We start from the raw sequence: 22,336 nt of genomic DNA, 5'->3' as shown, positions 1-22,336 counted from the left end.
CCCCTGCTGCTCTCTGAGACAAGCTGCTTCAGACAATGCAACATAAAGCAAAGCTCTGCTAGAAATAGGCAGCTTCCTTATTTTGCTTATTTCAGCGCCAAAGCGCAAGCCCTAACCAATCTGGGAGAACGCAACCCTGGAGAACAGCAAGCCTAGAACGTAGGGTAAGAGAGGAACTTTGGAAGAAGACATGCTTCAAGTCATGTTTCTATTAAAAAAAACAAAAAACAACCAACTGCAAAAGACCTGGCTGTTTGATGGCTACATAAAGCAAGCAGCACATTAGCCAGCTCCCATGAAGCTTGTATGATTAAGAGGAAGGCAACTAATCACAAATATTTCAGTCCACACCCAGCTGCAAAGTCCAGCGAGTTTCAGCACCCCAAGTAACACCAGCACAAATGGCCCAGGACTAAGGGCCATCTACTAAGGGCCTAAGGCAGCACACAATGCAATAAACACACGCTTGGCCTTCCAAGCCAAAGCAGCTGAAGTAAGAAAATTTATCTCTAGAGGAACTCAGTACACTCATATGCTGTGTTGCATCAAGAGATCAGTAGGAAGAGAAACCGGTTTCATTTTTAACTCTCCAGCAACTTCTCTTCGTACTACATATAAAACTGTATGGAATTACACAAACATTAAAGGGCAGTGGCTCTCTAGAAATTCTTGCAGACAGACACACAGCACATGTTGGCTGTGAGCAAAGTTTCAACAACTGCAGACTATTCTTACCCTGCAGATCGTGTTATGCACGCTGTGTGATCAAGACATGCGAGCACATACGGAACATCCTGACACTGGATCTCAGACACCCAGGAGATGCCCCTGCTGCTCTTGCTCAGACCTCACATCCCATTTTCTCTATCCTGTTCATCACTGTCTCTGAGGCTCAAGATACCCATCTCATTTTCTTTTGCATCAACTAGATTCAGTGAGCATCTGAAAGCACAAAACCCCGTGTGTGTTTAATCATTTTTAAACTCAGAGAAATATGAAAATTCTGACTTGCTACCTTGTTCTGTGATCTGTATGCAAGATGGGCACCTCACCTGCCAAAGACTGAAGTTTTTTCATTACAAAGGTGTATCACCATGTACATACAAAAAACCCACAACAACCCAAAGAACAAACACACACAGCTGAGATCCATTTTATTCTCTGCAAGTCTGCCTGTGTCTGTTTTCCTATGCTTTCTTGTTCTTATTTGGTATTTAAATTCTACCTGCAATAACATGTTTTACTGAGACAACAATTTGCATCTCCAAAGCATGGCATAGGCTGCCATCAGTTGAGTTGGCTCTCTAAGGTACAGTTCATCATGGTGCCTGTTCCTTGGAAGTTCAGAATAGCAAGAAAAGAAGAAAAGGCTTTAGTTTTGGCTTTAGTTTTTGCAACCACACTCTTTTTTACTGGTAGCTTTCAGTGTGATGAGTAGAGCATTGTGAGGTACACAAAATGTTACTGAAACAGATTGTTATTTATTAATCTACATCTGCAAAGCTAAATCTGAAAAAGGCAGAAAACCCAATTGGCCTAGAGAAGTGGCAAGAGTTTTTGTACGTGCTGAATGCTTACACATATGCTGGAAGGAAAAGATTGCTAAAAACTTATTCTTACTTATGTAGAAACCCAGACAACATCCCTTATTGAAGAGGAATTGAAAGGGGCCATCACTAAAAAGCAGCATGTAATCTACAGCTAACATTGGCCAGCACTGGGGTCAGAATCAACAAGTTTGGCTTCCTGAGTTGGCCTTATTTTCATTTAAAAAAAAAATAATAATAATAATCACAAGATCATCCCTCCTCTTCCCTTGGCAGCAAGCTGTAGCATTTCTCACTGAAGCACCATGGGCTCAGATAACCCAAGATAAGTCAGTCTCTTGTTTCACTCTGCAGCTCATTTTCAAAACAGCTGGTACTGGTGACTTGTCCCGAGGTCTTGGCTTGTTGGTCCTGGTGATGAAGAAATTCCCCACGTAAACATCTGATTTGGAAACACTGATAACAAAGACCTCAACAGACAATCCTATTTTTCTCCAAAAGCAAAGCAAGTTTCTCACGTATTAACTTCAGCCAGCAGCTGAGCAATTGTGATGTTTCTGATGGCTGAGACACTCAGGCGAGCCTCCGGGGGAACACAACCACCACACTACTCTGAAAAGAAAAGAGAGGGCAATGGGATGCCATCATCCCTGACCTGGGGAAGAGGTTTCAGCCTTCCATCAGAAGCTATTTCCAGACATTCCCAATGGTATTATTAGGAGGCATTGGGAACAATTTAAAGATCAGAAGTCTGACTTCCTTGCAGATTCAAAATCGGAGGAAAAATATGCTTTTCTTTAAGAAACAGAACAACAAAACAAAAAGTGGTCAAGACCACATGCACCCAGGTATTTTTTTTTTTTATCTCAAATCCACTTCTCAAAGCACTGTGGATCCTTCGGTGTCGTTGCTACACATACCTCTCTGCTGAGAATCCAGCCTAAAGTCGCTGAAATAGGACAGCAAAGCCCCTCTAGATGGAGGAAAACTTCACTGCAAGTCAGCTTGACTAGACAACATGTGGATCCTAACAAAGCTGCCCCCAACCTGCTTTAGAAACATCCAGGCTCACTGAGAAAACGAGAGCTTCCTCCGCACCCAGACCTTTACAGCTGAACCACAGCACTCCAAGACACATCTCTGATGGTGCTTAACGCTGACAACCATTTATTTGTTGTTATTATAAGATACAGCCGAGTAGGATATCATACCAATACAGGCAGAACCAGAGACTGCATCATCCATAGCAATCTCCTGGTGCTGGCTCAGTTCAAACAAAGGCCAGATAAGCAGTAACGCTTCTCCTAGGGCCCTGCAGCCCTTTTGCAATCTTACTGCATTTCACTGAGTGTTTTAGTGTGAACAAGGGCATTTGAAGGCTTTGGAGGGCTCAGGCTGAAGCAGAGGCGATCAATGCAACAGAAGCAACTGTTTCCCCTGGAAGCGTAGCTGTATTTCCCAGCAAGGGGGCCTGCAGGAAGGGGAAGGGGGGAGATCAGGCACCTGGCAGCAGCTGCTGAGGCTCCTCTCACACTGGAAAGTAACAAGTGGAAAGAGCTGCAGATGTGCAGATCACAGCTTCCTTCTTCAAACCGCAACAGCTTTGCCATAATTTAACCCTGCATTCTTCAGGTGCCATTTATGCACGTTAATAATCCCTTCCCAGGCCCTTTCCATTCCAGCTTCAAAATCACAAGCTGGGAAGGACGCTTTATCTAAAGTGTCTCTTATTTCCCCTCTCTCATTTTCTCAGCTGTAATTAGCTTGTGCCTGGGAATCTGCTACGAGCGAGCATCAGAGCCGGCTGCAAGCTGAGCTCTGCTTGCCTACTTGCTAACTGCTACAAGGCAACTGAAGCGTAAAATAAAAAGGAAGCTGTGATTTTAGCCTAAATCTAACAACACAATAGGGACAAAGCGTAGGTTACGCAGCCAATGTCCCCTTTGACGTAGTACAGCACTAATGGAAAAATGTGGTCATCCACAAATGCGTACCGAGGAAGGGCTGACTGTGCAGGGAGCGTTTCAGAACCAAGGCACCCCACTGAAGGACAAGGTTTCAGCTGGCTTGCAGAATTTCACACTCGCTGTTATCAGGTTATCATACAGTATTACAGGGTATGAACACGTGAGCCCCAGTGGTTCTGCTAGGATTTCAGCAAAATAATAATAAAAAAAAAAAAAACCAACCACCAACCCTGAAACTGCTCTTCCCAGAGTTAAACAGGGTCTTTCCTCCAGAGCTTGCAGATAACAGATCAAGCCTTCAGCAAGAAGAACAAGATAAAAAGCTGGGTTAACCACTAGCTGATAACACTAGGAAACAGAATGGTACGAGCACACTGAGGCACGTACTTTCATTTCAGTGCTTGCACTGGAATCAGACAGAGCATCAAACAAAGCAAAAATTTTTAGTACAAGGAGGCACCACGTTAGAAAATTGATCAAGGTCAACTGTGTGCTTCAACATCAAAGGAAAGCAGACATCCACACAGGAGGCAGAGGGCTGAAATCCTCTCTAAAATGGCTTTTTTCCCCCCTTTAGGTCAGATATCTCTGCCTCTCCATTCCCCAAATGCACACAGTTCTTAGCAGATAGGGATCATGCAATAAATCAGTCAGGAGGTGCAAGATGACAGAACTGAAATTTATCGTCATTCTCCAGTAGCAAGCATTTGGAATATGTTTTTCCTAGCAAAACCATGAAATGCAGAGATGCCAATGAAGATCAGGTCAATAAACCCCTTCTGTTCATCTGAAGCTGTGATCATAAGAGATTTAGTAAGCAGAGGGAATATGCATTCTGACGGAGGGTGTTTTCCTGCAGCAGAGATGCCCATCACACTGACAAGAGGGATCAGTGTGCAGGAGCAGCCACTGCACTGCCATTCACTGTCACAGCCATTCCTGCACCATGCAGCCCACTGGCAGCCCACACTGTGCACAAAGCCCAAGACATCGAGCAGAAAGACACTCATTACTGCCAGTGCTTCTTACCCAACCTCTAACAAGCCCTGGTTCCAAAGGGCCCATTACTTCATTATTTCACAGCCTCCTTGTTTGAAAGGCATCTCCCAGAGATCAGAAACCTATTGTCACGTCACATTTAGTTCGTTTTATTTCATTTCTTAACTGCTGGCATTTGTATCTGATGGATGGTATAAGATTTTCCTTAGGGGATCAGGAAATAAAGGGTTGAGAGAAGGAACAAAAGAAAAGAATTTGATAGTGATATGGATTTACACTTTGATAAGGATTTTTCTCAAATGGGCTTTGCATTTTCTTTCTTTGAGGGGTGACCAAGAAGAGCTGTGTCATATGAATGTTCTCTCCCCATTTACTACAGCTGCAAATGTAGTTAACACAGAGAACTGTCATCTTGTGAGTGGGAGAGGAGGAAAGCAAGAAGCAAAATTAAGAAGTTCCACGTACCAGTCCACACATTTCTGCCACATGAAATCAAGATTATCTATTTTAGATGTATCTGAGACTTTATCTTGGCAGTTTAGATCCTTCCTTCAAAGTCTGCATACAGAAAACATTCGTTCTCCTGCATAGCAGTTTTTCTGCCTTCCTGATGCAGGCTTTATTTTAGCAGCCTAAAGTACAGGGCAGCAGATGAAATTGTCAAATTATTACAGATGGACAAAAAATGCTCTGCTCCAGGCACACCCAGGCCATGCTCCAGGTTTATACAACATGCAGTGCAATGCTGTGCTCCTCAGAACGCAGTGAAGGGACTCTTCACACTCCCTAATATATCAGCGGTGCCAACCTAGGTTTCTCCTGAAAAATGGCTTGGATTTGTGCTAAATCTCTTTGAGAACTGAAAGACATACTGAATGCTTCTTGCAATAACAAAACAGCTTTTTTTTTTTTTTTTCTTTTTGATGTACTGAATGGATTTTCTGAAGATTTATGTGCAATTCTATTTATTTAAAACTTTTTGGAATGATTCATTTTCAGTTTTAGCATCAGGCTCTTATCAAATGCTGTAAAAAATCCCCATGCAGGTAAAAGTCATTGGAAAACCCCTTATTACTGTGAAATTTCTCATTTTTAATGAAGTAATGGCTATTTTTAAACTGCTATTTCATTGCCAGAGGAGGAACTTCACTATGAAGAAGTAATTTTATTCTCTAAGGTTCTGCAAAGAAAATGGCTATTAGGATCCCCACCAGCAGGGCAGGGCCTCAGAGCCAAACAACCACTGTGTGCTCACCTGCTCTGATTCTGTGCTATTTCCACACAAAGAAATTACCCCCACTCTGACTGCTGGTGAAATTAAAAGTGATTAAAACAGCAAAGCGATTGAGAATCCACTTAAGGTGCCCAGTGCAACCTGTTTGCTTAGCAGTAAGAGAGTCACGGACGCTTGGCAGTCACTCAAATGATTCCCAACCATTTCACACCAGTTGCATAGTCATGGAGACTTTCCTAAAGCCCAGACTTCTCAATGCGTCTTAGTTGTGTCCAGGCAAGTGGTTTGGTACAGCGACTGTAATGACAGCCCCATAACTGCAGTTCATAGCACAAGCAAGCCGAGGAGGAGTTTCAGGATGGCTGACGCTGCTTTTTGCCCTCTTCGAGACTCACATTCTATTTAACCACAGAAGTTTTATCCGGCTGAAACTCCCCATTTTCAGCAAAAGCAGGAATTCTGTTCCCACACCGGTCCGCATTCAGCACACCTCAGTCCTTCCCCACTGTGCCCAGTCACTCAGCAGTATGCCATGCAATCCCTGGGGTCTTACCCTGCACATGAAGACCCAGCAGCTGCCAGGCCATGAGGATGCACTGCATTCAGAACCTTCCCACCACTCTGCTTCACGTAATTAATTCCCAGCTCGCCACAGATCTCCCTCCTCCTCCACCGTCACGCAGTGAGCTGCTGGGCTGCCTCCTTCACGAGACAACTGCTGCCTAAATCCATCCCTTACAGGCACACCTTGGTATTTATAGAATTACATGAATGACAGCCGAATCAAAAGATTTGGGGAAGAAGTGCTTACATTTCAATTATGAGTCAGTTATTTCTGACAGGTTTGTTAGAAGTCAGCTGGGTTTACACAGCAAGCAGCCACATACCTTGTGCATGACTGAACACGAATGGGGCAGTGCAGACTGCAGAGGACTCCTGAAGGAGGGATCCAAAGCGAGCACTGCACACATGGCTGTGTACATTATCTTCCCTGAATGACATCTTCAGGGCTGCGTGTCTCATGATTCAACATATGATACATTCACCTTTGAGGTGTCAGTTTAAAAGGCAGAAAATACGATAGTAAAATGCTACAGAAAATATTTGGAAGCTGTGCACTCAGCATGGGGAACTATCCCACCACGTGTAGGGGACTGAGGAGCAGAGCAATGTCACATCCTCCCCCCAGAACATGCCTTGAAGCACAGCTCTGCACATAAGTGCAGCAGTCATACTATCTACACAGCTGCACACTTTTAGGTAAGGAAAAAATACAGTATATTGTGTTCACAGAACAAATCAATACTTAATAGCTAGACAAAAATATCTGAAAGCTTCATGTACAGTGCCTAGAAAAGGGCTCCCTTTCTTACAGGGATTTCAAGGCAACGCTGCAGGGAGGAAGGAATTACTTCAAGATAAAGAACGTTTACATATCTCATGGCAAAGCTACAACTTACACAGAAGATTAGCCTTTTCACTGCTTTGATACTTATTTACACAATTAGTACTGGGCAGCTTTGAGTTACAAATCATGTGCACTTGGTAAAAAATATTTCTTCTAGTTAAAAATATCTTTCTACCTCCCACACAAATAAAGCAAAATCATTAATGAGTTCTGGAAATTTGAAGATTGTGCTTACACTACTCCTCACAAAAGAATGTATTTTGCTAGGATTGTAGGAGAATTGTTTCCAAGTAAAGCAATCAACTCTTGGAACAGCGAGGCAAAGTCAGTACTGGGTGCATGCTTGAAAAATCAGAAAAATGAGAAATAAGGCAATACAGATATGTCAGCAGAGAAAAGTGCAAATAACACATCCAAAACATGCAGTCTTTGCCATGAAAGTCAGTGAATGCTGAGAACTATTTGCCAAGATTTTTCTTTTCTGTCAACTATCTATTTATTTAAAAAAAAAAAAAAAAAAAAAGAAACTTCTTTTGAACAGCAAGGTTGTGTTATTTTTCTAAAAGGTCACAGAAAACAAAGCATGACCCCAAAGGAACAAATCCACTGCTCAGTAAGGACCCATTTTTCCCACCCGTCCTTTACTTTAGTTAACAGAAATTGTTAATCCAGTCTTCTACCTTAGTTTGTGCTATCACAGTTGCACAGCCATTAGCTAATAACATCTGCCTGGCCCTAACACAAACACTGTCTGCCAGTTACCGGGCATCACAACAGCAACTGACCCTCCTGTGACTGACCTGCAAATAGGCAACGCACATTTCGTGGCACTTGTATGTCAGGAGATACAAGCAGGAAAGCTTTTCTGAGTAACACTGTGTGTGACACTCACCCTGCGCTGCGTCACACAGCTTCACCGAGGACAGAGCTGCACCCCCTGGTTCTTGCAACTCTGCACCTACACATGGTTACCAACTGGCCCGCAGCATCCACCCCCAGAGCCCAGCACCATCACAAATGTTGATGCTTGGTGTGGGTGGAATCGCTGCTGACTTCCACACAACAGGTTCCCCAGGCAGTGGGGGTGGAGTTACCATTCAGAGCAGACAAATCAGCAGGCAACCCTTGCACACCTACCATCTGACCTGGCCGGGATGTGCTCAGAATGCCTGACAAACATACAGGCTGCCCCACAACACCGCCTCGTAGCGCTGACATCTTCAGGCTCTGTGGGACAAGGCCAAGGGCGATGTCATCACTCTGGGGACCATCTTTCCAGCTACCACTAGTTATTAGGAAGCTGAATAATCACATCAAATACCACAAGCTAAAACAATGGGGCTTATTTAAACCAACACTCATATGAGCTCCAAATTTCTGACAAAGAATTGGAAGCACACAAAGGATTACGAGCAATATTCATCCATCTTCATGAAGATGGGGTTAAACTAGCTTTCAACACCTTCAGTCACACTAAGCTTTCAATACAATAATCTTTCATACAGAAGTATTGGCTAAAATCTGCAAGACGCACAAACTACCCATACGGAAACGCATGCATCACATGTCGGGCTTTAATCACTTCCACTCATAAACCCCATTCAAAATGCAGCAATTCCATCCTCATCACAACAATTCTAAGACTGCATGAACAACTGTTTTAGCCTCAGAGGACTTAGTTTTTTCCTCACCTATTACTGTGCTTGGACTTTTCCCGGTCTTTTTCCTTGTCCTTCTTGTGCTCTTTGTGCCGGTGTTCTCGGTCTTTGTGTTTATCTTTGTGTTTGTGAGAATCTGCAAGCAGAGAGGCAAAAAAATATAATTAAGGAATGAAGGTGGGAAAAAACCCTGTGCCTCCTTCATGAACCTCTGCGTTTCCCCCCACCCCGACCCACTATTTTGTCAGATTCCAAATTTCTAACAAAAATCCTGCTTTTCAGAGGTCCTAAATGGATTCATTGTTCCTGCAGGACAAGTTAATTTATCTTGGCGACAGTTGCATTTATACAGTTTTTAGTTCAATGATCTTTAAATGCTTTGCAGACCGGGAGGAAAAACAACACAGTTTGTTACGTAGTTAAGTATGGGAGGTGGGAATCCTAGCTTCTATGATTGTCAGTATTTCACATCAGATGTAACTAACAGATACAGAAACAGAGCATGAAGCTGAAATGTAGGCTTATTGGTACCAAAATGATACTTTCATAAGTACCTAGTCTGGATAAATAACCTTTCCATTGAAACCTCAGCCCTCCCCCTATTCCTTCCTATTAAAATCTTGTTTTTAGACCCACGTGGCATGACAGACACACAGCATGGGAGAGGGGGCGTGACGAGGGAAGAGGAAAAGATGGGAGAAAGAACAACAGACCAGGAATGCTCTCCTTGTGCTCCCCTCATGCAGCCACAGTTACTTCCCTCCAGCAACAGACCCAAGACAGTTCAGTGCAAGAATTGCAATGAATAGGTGCTGCTGCTGGAATCTCCTACACAGGTAAACATTTTTCAGGCCCGTAAGTGTTCTTCGTAAGTCAATCAGGAAGGAGCTGAGGCTGATCGAGCACTTCAAACCCACCCCAACAGGCACAATGGCCTCCAGTCAAAGTCACTCCTATGGTGTTGGACGGAGTGTTTGCAGGCCAAAGGATTCCCCTCATTTCATTTTACTTTTCATATGCATTTCTCAACACAACTAAAACTAAACAGCTCTTTGGGATATCTAAAACGCTGCACTGATTTTGGCAACTGCCTTCAGATAACAGCGCCAGCACTTCCACCACAGATCTTGGATGTAAGGTATTAAAGATTAATTAATGTAAAGGTGTTAACATGCTCCTAAAAAGGCTGCCATCCTCATACAAAGAGTAGGAAACTGCAAGACAAAGGTGTTGCAAATTCCACAGTCACAAAGGAACAGCCTCACCCTTCTGCCTCCCAGTCTTTTGCCACAAATTCATTTTTTTTCCTCCTTGATCAACACCAGCTCTTACAACCTCAATATATTCAGCAGGTTTTAGTGCAGACATACCCTTGTTCACGTTGCCACACGATATAACCAGCTGTTCCCCCAACTTCAGGTACTGCTGTCAGACACCCCCAGTCAGACAGCACAAACCAGGACACCAATGCTGATGAAGCCTCCAGCTTGCCTTCTGCAACGTCCCTTGATCCTCATGAACTTGACAACACTTTTTAACGCTTCAGTTTATACACTGCATACATTTGAAGCTCAAGGTTGAGTTTTCTGTATTTTGATATACAAAAATCTGTGGAACATATGGCGTTACAGCATAATCTACCCAAGAGTTTTCAAGTACCCAAACAGGGAAATCTCTTTCACAGCAGGCTGGAGCTTTGCAGCCATCTCCAACAAACCGCAGGACTGGACACCCACTCTGAGCTGTCAGGAAGCAATTCCTTGGTAGTCTCCTTCCCACCAGAACAACACACGTTTTGCTGGCACAAGTGTTTTTGCAGCGTATTTTACACTTTGGATTCTGCAGTTCAGCAGTAGCTGGGAGCTCAGGCTGTTTGCCTGGGTTTTATTCCACAGAGACTGTACTCACCAGTTCCTAAAGCACTGGCCGAAGCAAACAGCCATCTACTGATGCTTGATGAATAGGTAAATGGCTTGAAAAAAACCATCATGATGCTATATAAAGACATATGCATTTTTTAACACGCTCACTTCTTAAGGAAGGGTCTTTTTTTTTTTTTCCTACCAACCAACTGATGGGAAATACGTGCAACTGTTCAGTGTTATTTGCTTTAGAGATTATTGGTTGGTTGGTTTGTTTGTTTTTCTCTGCAAAACACTGCAGAATGAAAGTCTTCAGCCTTCATCCCCAGACGCCCTTCCAATTGACTGGTGCTTTCCAGCTGAAGTTTTTCTTTTGCTATCGAACAGTAGTTCTAGGCCATACCCTGGAAACACTGGAGTCCAACATCTCAGTCCCCTACTCTGTTCACAACGGCTCGTTATTTTCAGGCAACAGAAGCCTGGTGCAGTGGTGAAAGACCACACCGGTTACACCAACAGTGCCTGGTGGCATTTCTCTGCCCAGCTTTCAACCACTCATTGCTGATACTCTGCAGAAAGGCCCTTGGTGGGGATGTTGGGGATAAAGGACAGGAAGAGAGCCTGGAAAACAGGAGGGGGTGTAGAAAGCAGAGAGGAAAAGCTGGCAGGAGAGCTTTGGCCTGTACAGTCAGCACTGGATACAGACTCGGCCTCTCAGCAGAGTGAGCAACGCTTCAAATTCCACGTAGTGCCTCCCAGACACATCTCCTAAGAATTAAATTACTCTGCAACATTTGCTCGGTACTCAGACTCAGCAGTGCTGCCTTCTGACGTAATGCCATCAGGTAGGTTAAGACTGAACTTCAAAAGCTTTCATTAAATAATCTCAGGCTGACATATGATCATCACCAGAAGGCATTAAAGCTCTCAATTTTTCATTTATTTATTTATTTTTGAGGATTGAGCTAAACGTAGCTCAGGAGATGGACTGCTAAAAAGAGGGACAGCACTTTTTTCTTTGGCTTGTCTCGGGAGACCTTTTTCAGGCTGCTGTTGTCTAGCAGACCAAATTGATGGTTATCTTGTGGCTGACAAAACGAGTTTGGCCATTTCCCCCCAGTCTGTGCACCACATCCCAGACACCCGGACGACATCCTCTGCACTGTCACACAGACAACAGAAAAGTGAATTTGGAATGAAACCTTATGACACCATAGGGCATCTCACACCAAACCTCATCAGCACGGGAACAAGGAACAAGTAATTACTGCCCATAACCTATTTCCTCTGATCTATGTGTTCACGTATCAATTCCTAGAAGCCTCCTCTCAGCCTCCGGTAACATCCCCGGCTTTCAGCTGACTCAGCTGACTAGATCCAGCCTCATTCAAACTGCTGAGGTCAGACACCATCACACATACATTTGCTTCCTGCCTCTTATGCCACCTCTTAAGTACGTCTCCTCCCCATTGCGATAAACAAGGAGATAAATGCTGCTTCCCCAGGAGCGTTAGCAGACTTCACTATCCACTGTGAGCAAAGTTCAAACCCCAATGGGTCCGTGTGACATTCAGAGGATGGCAGAACTGAGCGTGTCTCCAGCGCCAAGGTTACAGCAGGGACAGGGGTTACACCTACTGGGCAAGGCTCCATCTCCTCAAGGCTCTCCCTTCAGTATCTGCTAACCCAAACAGAGTTTGGCATCTCCTCTGTTCAGAGCCTGATGTCTCTGGCACCGTGTCTGGCAGTCAGCACTGAGCCTGGTGCGCCTCCAACAGCTTACCAGAGTCCTGTCCTATTCCTGCCTTCCCTTCTGCATCTCCAGCAACCATGAGCAGCCCTGCATTTTTGTATGTTGATTCATCTTTGGACTCTACTTAATTACAAGGACAGCCAAGTTAAGGATGGGAAATTCTAAGCACTTTTGGTCTGCGGCCCTGCTCCCCCCCCCAGAGGTCTCCAGGGAAAGGCTGAGTCATAACCCTATTTGCAATACTTGTACACACAGCACTACTCCAACAGCACAGTTTCACTCTTTATTCAGGATCAGGGCTGTAGAAAGCTCAGCAGCTCCTATAATGAGCAGAAGGGCAGCAAGGAGCCCCTGCAGCCTTCTCCTCCAGGCAGACCTTGCCCCAGTGCCCTGCTCACAGAACCCAGCTATATGGAATTACACACAACTCCTATGAAAAATTCATTTGCTTTCATAATCCTTTTGAGCACCCACCTCTCCCCACTCCCCCAATAAAGATTACTTACAGATCAAGGGGAGCAGGTCTGCTCCCTACATTAATGTTTCAGTTTACATGGCAACTTTCCTAATTAAACCCTGCAGCCAGCAATAGGACCTGGGAGGGCACTGCAGGCACAAAGCACAAGACCATGCAGACACCACTGAATCCCACTCCCAACACCCACTTTCACCTGCTTCCCATTCCTTTAGAACCATCTTTTTAAGCACTGAGAAAAGGATGTGAGCAACAATCTGGTTCTCCTCATTTTTCCTAAATTAAGTGAAATAGCAAGCAAATTAACCCTGATAACCCCAATTCCTGGCCAATGGGAGCTATTCCAGATAAATCTATTTGCCTTCTGTATTTGCTGTAGTTGGGTTCACATTCTTGTAAGCTTTTGCAGGCACAACTTCAATGCAGTGATTTACCTGCATACAGAGAGGTTTCTGCCAGAAGTCTTTGCCCTTCTACTGTATCTTGCTAAGTCTTAGGGACAAGGACTCTGTGCAGTTTACTTTCTGGTTCCAGCAATATTCCAATTGTTTCTCCTATTAGACTACCTAGAAATTCCCCAGCTGCTGTATTTTGTCCGTTCTAAACATCACCTCAATGTGTCCCTGTGCTGATGTCCAGAAGGGCAATTTAAATTTACTTGATTCTTGGGACTGAAATCTATGTCCAAATCAGAAGACATAGCATAAAAAAAACCACAATAATACCACCTAAAAAACCATTTCTAACCACTTGCTACTCCCACAGCACTTTTAGTTTAGCTGAGGGGTTCCATTTCTGCCCTAAGCCCAGTGCCTCAATATTAGCTACTGCTTACAAGAGAAGCATACAAGCTTTGAAGATTTTTTCAGAATCACTGGTCAGTTTGAATGCAGTGTGCTTCCTACTACTGGTGCATTTACCCCTCCTGAAACTGAGGAACAGCAAGAAATCCTTCCCCATCCCAACAGAGGATGCTTTGTGTAATCAGCAGGGTGACTGCATGCATGCATCTTTTCAGCCTCTCTTCTAGAGAGCAGAAGAAAGTCTTAAAGGCTTCTCCAGTTCCACTGCTAAATTATGCAGCTGAGGGGGAGATAAGTCAGTAACACTGGATTGGGTTCAAGAACTGGTTGAGTTCAAACCTTCTCCTGAGCCGTGCTGTCATCTGAGCAATGGCACTCGCTGTGCAGCTGAAACATCTCACTCTTGGAACACACAACTACAGTACTTTTACAGTTTAGGCTGATTTCCTTCTCACCTATTGGGACATGAAAGCAAAGCACAAAGACCCTGCATGATTCCAGTGAAACAATTTCACAGATTTTTTCTCCTTCCTCACAGGCTCTTCTCAAAAGCAGCCACCGTAAAAGTTCAGATCAGAAGACCTCTTCACTTTCCAGTTTTCCTAGTCACGTTTTACCATTTGGCATCATTTATTGTGCCAAATCATATTAGCAATTCAATTTCCTATCTGCTGGGAATAAAAACTGTTAAATTCGTTAAGGTTCAAGTGCTGAAAAGATGCCTAGAAGAGCTGTGAATCTTCAAACACGTGAATGCAGTTCCAGGTGTCTAAAACACACTTTGTATTCCTGGCAAAGACCATATTTTTACCTCAGGCATCTGATTGAAAGAATGTAGTACTGTAGTACTTTCTACAATATAGAGATTACATTAGCAAGTAGAAAGATTGGAACAGTCAATACCCAAGATCTTTAGCATGAACAGCAGTGTGGTTGGCAGGTGACCTGAACAAGCAGCGGTGAGTCCATGTGTGTAAAGGTTGCTCTGTCAGGCTCTGGTTTGAGGCACAGAGGACTGAGATCCTCACTGCTGGATAGGTTATGGCTTTAGACAAGTTATCTGACTTGACATGTTTTAACAATTGTAAAAGGCACATACAGGAATCGCTCCCGACCGGTGTGGAAGGTTTAAATTCTACGGTATTTGTCCCGCAGCTGCAGGAAGCCACAGTTTGATCGTGCTGTTCCAGTAACTAATTACATCTCTGCAGTTTGTTTAAATGGATTGCCATTGCTGCAGCCCTGAAAGGGAGAGGAAAATCTATTGGGCAGAAAACAAAACTGCACCCAGGTATCAGGGACAACATCTATGTGCACCTAGCAGTCTCAGAAGCAAGAAACACGCAGCCAGAAGGCGCTGTACAGAGAGCCAATAGTACTGTGACGATACTCCGGAAAAGCAAACTGTAATCTAACAGAGTACCCAAGTGAAACCGGACAAGTCACTTGTTGGCCTAATGGTCCTACTTACGAAACTGCAGAATACACATAAAACGTTTATTCTGGAAAGGTATCGCAGGTCTGTTTGCTCTGCTGCCTAATTTCTCTAACAGCCGACTGCGAAAGACCTGAAATGAAAGCGATTAAAAAGGGGAGGCCAGGATTGGAGTCTCCATTACCTGGATCAGAGTAACTAACAGAAATAGCACCTGGGGAAACAATGTTTGCTAAGCATGACATTCAGTAAAGAAGCAGGACTTGGTGCCAAGATGAAACATCAGCAGTACCCAAGCAGACTGCTGGCCTTCTGCTTCACGCAGAGCTGCACTTAGCAGAACAGGCACAACTTTCAAAAGCAGCTTCACATCCAACCCTTTACCACGAGTGTTGAAAGACATCTCCACTATCAACACTGCTACAGATTGCAGCTTGCCGAGGTTATGTTCTGTTGTGATGGTGGTGGTTTTTTTCTTAAACACCGAAGTACTTGAATCCAAACTGCGACAGAAAGAGCATGTTCCAATTGTAAGCAGATATCAGAAAGCTATTTCTAAATCCTCAACCCCCCCGAAGCCAAATTCAAATGAAGTACAATTGCTGTGCTATGGCTTCAGGCAACGCTGAAGAAACAAACCTCTCCATCCCATCACACTTTTCCTCCCTCCCCATCCCCCACCCAAAGAAGAGCAAATCCCAAGTTTTCTACCTTGCTGCCAAGCATCTAAATCAGTTTTGACTGAGCACAAGGAGAACAGACAAAGCAGCTCACGGTTAGGAAGCTTCAGATCCTCATAATTCATTTTCCAATCATGCAAGGGAAGAAATAGAGGAAGAAAAGCATGAAAACTTCATGAGAAGGGAGCCTGGAAAAGTACAACAGAATAAGCAAAAAGTTTATCCTTAGGCAGAAACTTCAGTAATAAAGCAAGATTTCAACACAGTGCATTCCCTCTTTTCCAAGGGTTCAAATGCAGGAATATATCGACACTGAATAGATTGGAGTCAACCTATTTCCCAGAGTATAGTTTCCCAAAGAACTGCTGCAAACTCTGCCACCCATGAAGGAGAGCAAACAACAGGGCTGGACCAGAACCACACCACACAGCACCAGTTCTGCCCTCCTAAAGCAAAGAGACTTCGGAAATTTGATGGAAAGACTAAAGCCAGTGACCTCTCCATACTTCAACAGTTACTTAAGGCAAAAGATGCCATACGGGCAGGAGATATTATAGCTTTTTCCTTAAAAGGGCTGTGCTGGGATACTTGGCTTACCCAAAAGACAGACCCCTAAGTTGCTGCATTCTTTGTTAATCTTGTAATCCAATAATAGATAAATTACTGAAGAAATGTCTCTAGTCTTCCTCTGTCCCTCGCATTACGAAATGACTGAGAAGTTCCGCTTTCTCTCCAGCAAAGTTTCATTACACAAAGCAAGGATCTTACATGCATTTTTGAGATACAAAGTTTGCAAAACAAGATGAACACACCTTCTGCCTCACCGAAACCCCAGGGCAACATCAATCTAGGGGAGAAAAACAGTAAGCAACGTGACAGCAGCGCATCGGTAATTAATGCTGAAGTAACCGAGATAGCTCCATGGTGTGATGACCTTAAGCTGCCATACTGAAAACACTTTGCAGAAAAAACAACAGCAGCAAGCCCAATAACAGCCAATGCTTCCCCACGGCCTCCTTCTGAAAGAGGTGGCACGTCCACATCCCCCTGTCCCGCAGGACATCTCACTCTCTGGCTGACAAGCACATAAAATCACTGCTAGAACAGTTGCACCAGAAGGCACTACACAGAGAGCAGGGCTGGGGAAGCCTTACAAAGCATTAAAACATACGTTTGATCAGTACAGAAAGGCTAAATTAATAGCTGTCTCTTACACGCGCCAAAGGGCTCCCGACTGAGAGACAACAATGAAATTCCAATCCATTATTTGTATTCAGCAAATAAATAAATAAATAGAATCAATGTGAACAGAAACATGTGCTTCCAGGGATTCCCAAGATGTAAAGTATTCTCCTGTAATTGCATAAATCAGAGAACGAAAGCCAGGAGTATGCTTCCATTAACAAAGCAGACTAAAACAGAGAAGTTAAGACTTTGGGGAAACTGTCAGCGTCAGTATACAGCTTTAAAAGCCCCTGGCATGGAGGAGACAAATGTCAAGCACCATCTCTTATGAAAATAAGGTAAGAACCACCCTAATGAACTTTATTCTTTAAGGCTATACTACCTTATGAGTAGAAGTACTTTCCACAACCTCCTCCACTCAGAATTTGAGTGCCTTGCAAACTAATACAGTCCTTCCCCGCTGGGGTAGAAATGTCTTCAGCATGTTTTTCCTGTTGGTTTATGCATCTGTAGCCACATGTGTAAAGCTACAGACTGCACGTACATCTTGAAAGCAGCAGCAAAACAGAACACGTGCTTTCACCTCAAGCTTCCAAAGCCATTGCTCATCACATCTCTGTGCAGCAGAAAGATACAGCCAGGGAAAAACAGGAGAAAAACCACCCAGTGAGCACAGTGGGACTCAACAGCACTCCAGGATACCAGAACTAAAGCCAAGTTGGAAACATGTGAGAGTTACATGGTATATAGCAGCTTCACTCCTAGCCCTTATCATGTCCAGTTTACCTTCCAGAAGCATTAATTCCTCCTCCTCCCACCTCACACCAGTTCAGAATTACTTTTCAGAGTCAGTGAAGGGGGCCAAATAGATAGAGGAAAGCCAGCCATTTGTAGCAGCCAGCTACCCATTTCTGTCAGCTCTGCATGCACGTGAGTATCCCAACCAGATCCTGAGCATCAACATCAGACCCAAAAGGGAAGAGTGAACAAAAGGCAGCTACAGGCCTAAGCTTCATTTCCTTTCTAGTTTCAGAAGCCTCATGCTCATTACAAGCCAATCTTTGTTCCAATTAGCTCACAGACATCTATACCAGACAGGCTCTGGAGGGGGGTGGGTATAGAAGTAAATGTTGCTGAGGAACACTCAAATGAGAACCAGCTTCAGAAGAAAGATTTGCATAAAACAGAAGATGTAGGTAGGTTCCCAATGGATTTCCTTGAGGTCCTCTCTAACACTGAATGTTGTTCACTAGACCATCTAATCTCACACTTCTAATTCACATCCATTTCCTTCCCATCGTGCAAAATGCAGTTAACATCGCAGGCACAGCAGGAAGAGCAGCCATGGAGAAAACCTGGACAATTGCATGCAGGTCAGCTTAACGTGTAGAAACACAGAACTAGCTTAAAATAATGACAGAAGGTAGAACTCCAGCCCAACCAAATGGATAATGCAAGGGAGCCTAATCCCATTTCCAGAGTTTAAAAGCAAGAAACCTTTGGCACATCCCTGAGGTCCAGTACAGGGTGCTGCCACACACAGCCATCCCACAGAGGGACACAGAAGAGACAACACACATCCCACAGAAGAGACACAGGAGAGACAAAGGCAGCCACATGGCACCACAAAGACCAGGGGCTCAGGTCAGTGGGTGCTGGGAGCCCAGCCAGCCTCACGCACCGCCCAGCACTGCTCCAGCGATTGCAAAACAGAGCCTTGTTTAGACTATGGAGTAATCAGTGACTGTACAAGATAACCTCCCCTCTGCTTCAAAACAATTCAAAGCAAAATGGCTCACTTAATCCTTGTTTTCCTGCTTCTTTCCTCTTCTTGAGCAGAAATGCTCATCTTACAGTTCAGGCTGCAGAATTTTGGGGATGACACATGGCTCCAGCAGTCCTCCTTTCCAGAAGGATGTGCAAAGCCAGACACACTCACTGCTGCTCAGCCACACCAGACACCTGCTGTCTGCGCTGCTGGTCCACAGCCTGCTTGGGAAAAGGCAGAGCATCCCTGGGGCTCATACCCTTCTGGTATTGCCACAGCTCAGAGAATCTTGTCCAGCCTGTGCTCTGCTGTCAGGTCAAGCACAGAGCCTGCTCCTTCCTCGCTGTCACAGGCAGTTGGGCTCCATCACATTCTTGAGACTTTCCACAAGATACTGCCCAGGGAACAGCTTTAACAGTTCCTTTGGCAGACTGGGTCAAGAGCAAAGCAAACCCTTTGGTACAAGCTGTGACAAACCCACAGTGCAATCAGGAACTTGATGTACTATGCTGCATTCACAGACTGAGCCAGTGTCCCCCAGCAGAAGGCTTTTGTGCCTCCAACTGCTCCTCATGCCACCACCAGAAAGGTGCAAACACTACTTGGAATGCAAAGGCAGCACTTGCAGATTGCAGCCAAACTTCCAAAGCAGGTGAATCAGGAGAAAGAAAGGAGAAAACAAATTCCTAGTCCTTAGAGAGGATCATGGAAAGTTCAGCTGTACTGAAAAATAAGGAGATTCATCTCATTTTGGAGCATAAGAAAAATTTCAGTCCTAAAAACTGCATTAGGCAGCAGGAAAATTGCTGTGTTGTAAGGAATAATTACACTGCAAGCAATGTCAACTAGGAAAAATATTTTCTCTTGCTTGCTGTGTAAATAACTGGTAGTTTTGGGTTCACTAAGAAGATGTTTTTGAAGATTCTCTGAAATCCTGACACTTCCTTGGCATGAGCAGAGTCCACATACGTCCCAGCACTGCATGACGACGAGGCTCAGTGTTGGCTGCCCCATTCAGTCATTTTTCCACATCCAAGGTGCGCCCATAGACCTGCAAGTTTTACAATGCACAAGGCTGTGCTTAATGAGCACTCAGTAAAGCTCCTACAGGCAGCACACCAGCTTCTCTAGAAGTCTTCAATTTAATCAATAGATAAATATTACTTTAAGTCACTGATTTTAATCTTGTTATGCATCTGTAATCTGTTTATTCTGCTAAATCCAGGTCAAGTCTCACTGCTGGCAGCTGTGAAGTCACATGGATACAGATAACTGAATGCAGAATGTAACCTCTCATTGCAGTTTAATATGCATAATGAACTCCTGACTTCAATTAAAGCAGCTCCACACTTCCCCCCTGCTTTCTGAATGGCTTGCATCTCTGGCTGGAAATCAAAATTTTGCTAAATTCACAACTAACATTTTCAGATTACATTACACACAGAACTCACATCTGCCTTGAATGACTTAGGAATGGGAGAAAAACATTTACTTAATTTGTTTCGCATCTGAAGCCTATTAAAAGGAAAAAAGCATAATCCCCAGGAGCTAAGCAGAACCAACCACTTCCACTCACCTTGTTCCCTCAGTGTTAAGAACAGACCTCTCCTTACCTATGCAGAGATAACTAGGTGTGAAAGAGAGCTTACTTTCCTCAGCTTTTGAACAGCTTCCATTACCACCTGTCATTAAATGAGCTGTTTAAACTGAAGGAAACACGCTGCAGGTGCAACCATCACAAGCTGGTTCATCATCGCTTTTAAATGTGAGTCCTTATCTAATGACGTGCATCACACAGAGGTTCTGCTTCACAACCTCTGCAACAGGACCACGCTCTCCAGGTTTTCTGAACGTGAATGCTAACATATTTCAATACTTTAAGTTGGTTGGTGAGGCTCAGAAAGATGCTTGAGTAACTCTGAGCACTACCGAAGTGCCCAATAGTTTGATATTCCTGGTTAACGTGATCTGAAATGAGAACACAAAATGGTGCAGCTGATTTGCAGCAGTATTCCAAAGGAAAAAAAAAAAGTTGTTTTTTTGCACCTGCTCCTTTGTTGGCAGAAATAGGCACAGGAAGAAGGACAAGAGCAAAGCGTATTTACAAGCTAATAATTTATTCCTGAATGATTCAATTACAAGCTGTGGGGAAAGATATTTTTAAAATGTTTCTTGATTGCCAGCCTTATTTCTGTTGACAGATTTTTATTTTTATTTTTTTTAAAGTTTATAATGAATCTTATTAGAGCTCAACCCACACACCTGGTACAGTTTCACACAAACATTACATTAAGGACTGGTGCCACTTGCCCGCTGCAGGGATGCAGCAGATCATTCCCAGGCAGGCACAGCAGCAGCTGGCTGTGGCCTCCTGCCCTTCCCTCTCCTCCTCAGCCTTCAGGCCCGTGCCCACAGACAGCACTGCAGCATGGCTCACGCTCCTACAGCAAGTCCTGCTGTCCCCAGAGGAGCACAGCAGCCTGCTGACCCCGCAGCTCTGGAACACACTTCAATCTGGTTGAGTTGACAAGTGCTTCAGCAAAGCTATTCTTAAGTTTTATTGTAAATGAGTTTATTTTCGACCTTGGATCTTTTATAATTCACAGTGATGTTACTTCCTGCGCTCTAGGCTCCAGCAGATCAGAAAAAACTCCCTGTTTTTCCTGTAATCACAACTGTGACCTGTGATCAGCTTTGCTTGATACTATCAGATGTCAAAAGGCACTGATACTGCAATACCAGAGCCTTAAGCCTTTATTAATGCATAGCAGTAGCATTAAGTAAAGCCTGCAAGTGAGAACACTATGTGATGAGTACTCCTCATACGGTAAGGATGAATATGAAAAACCTATACTGAAAACATTCACCAGCGGCAAGAGACATTCAACTACACATTCCATCCCCAAAACAGCACGGACAGATCAAAACATCCCTGGAGATAAAGCTACAATCAAATAGAAAATTAAATTAGCAGGATTAACAGCAACGCCTCACTTTTAGTAATGATGTACTGAGCAGCCTGCACTAGCTGAGGACAGTCCTAAGCCAAATCTGGTTTCCTAAGGACATTTGTTTGCACTCTAAGAGGTGAAGTAGTTCAGTAGTCATTGCTCAAATACTACAAATGTATCTGTGAACAGGGAAATTGTTTAAAGGTTTCCACGCAAGACTATAAAGCATGCAACTGTTACCTGGTGACTAAAATAAAAGCCAAGATACAGTGACCACAGTGGCAGCTACTCAGTTAGAAAGACTGTGCTTTTTTTTTTTTCTTTTTTTTTTTTTCTGAATGCAGAAAGCATCCATACAAGTAAAACAAGGAAGCAATTTGCTACAGCATGGCATTCTCAAAAATCTAACTTCACCACAGGTAAGTGTGCACTTATATCAGCATTTGCTCGATCAAGGAGTGTGTTCTAAGCTGCTTTATAAGCTGCATGTGCATCTGCCTACAAGCCTAACTCTGGTTAGGTCTGAAGTGCAGGAACACATCTGCTGTGACCAACAGAACCATAAGACTCCTGATAAACAGACATCTGACAACCTATTTCCATACTGATGT

At 43.9% G+C, this 22,336-nt stretch overlaps 1 protein-coding gene across 1 annotated transcript in view; it reads right to left on the bottom strand.

Moving 5' to 3' along the window:
- Positions 1 to 22,336, bottom strand: part of TOP1 (DNA topoisomerase I) — a gene marked incomplete at both ends in the record, with an annotated part of 60,566 nt that overhangs the window by 24,226 nt on the left and 14,004 nt on the right. Inside the window, one exon of the mRNA XM_079543503.1 lies at positions 8,847 to 8,949. Coding sequence (XP_079399629.1) covers positions 8,847 to 8,949 — 103 coding nt within the window. The remainder of the gene's footprint in view (positions 1 to 8,846; positions 8,950 to 22,336) is intronic.

The sequence above is a fragment of the Tetrao urogallus genome (genome assembly GCF_951394365.1).
Source record: "Tetrao urogallus genome assembly, chromosome: 16".
In the NCBI taxonomy this organism is placed as follows: domain Eukaryota; kingdom Metazoa; phylum Chordata; class Aves; order Galliformes; family Phasianidae; genus Tetrao; species Tetrao urogallus.
The sequence above is the reverse complement of the archived record's forward strand: the minus strand, read 5'-3'. Positions and strand labels throughout refer to the sequence as shown.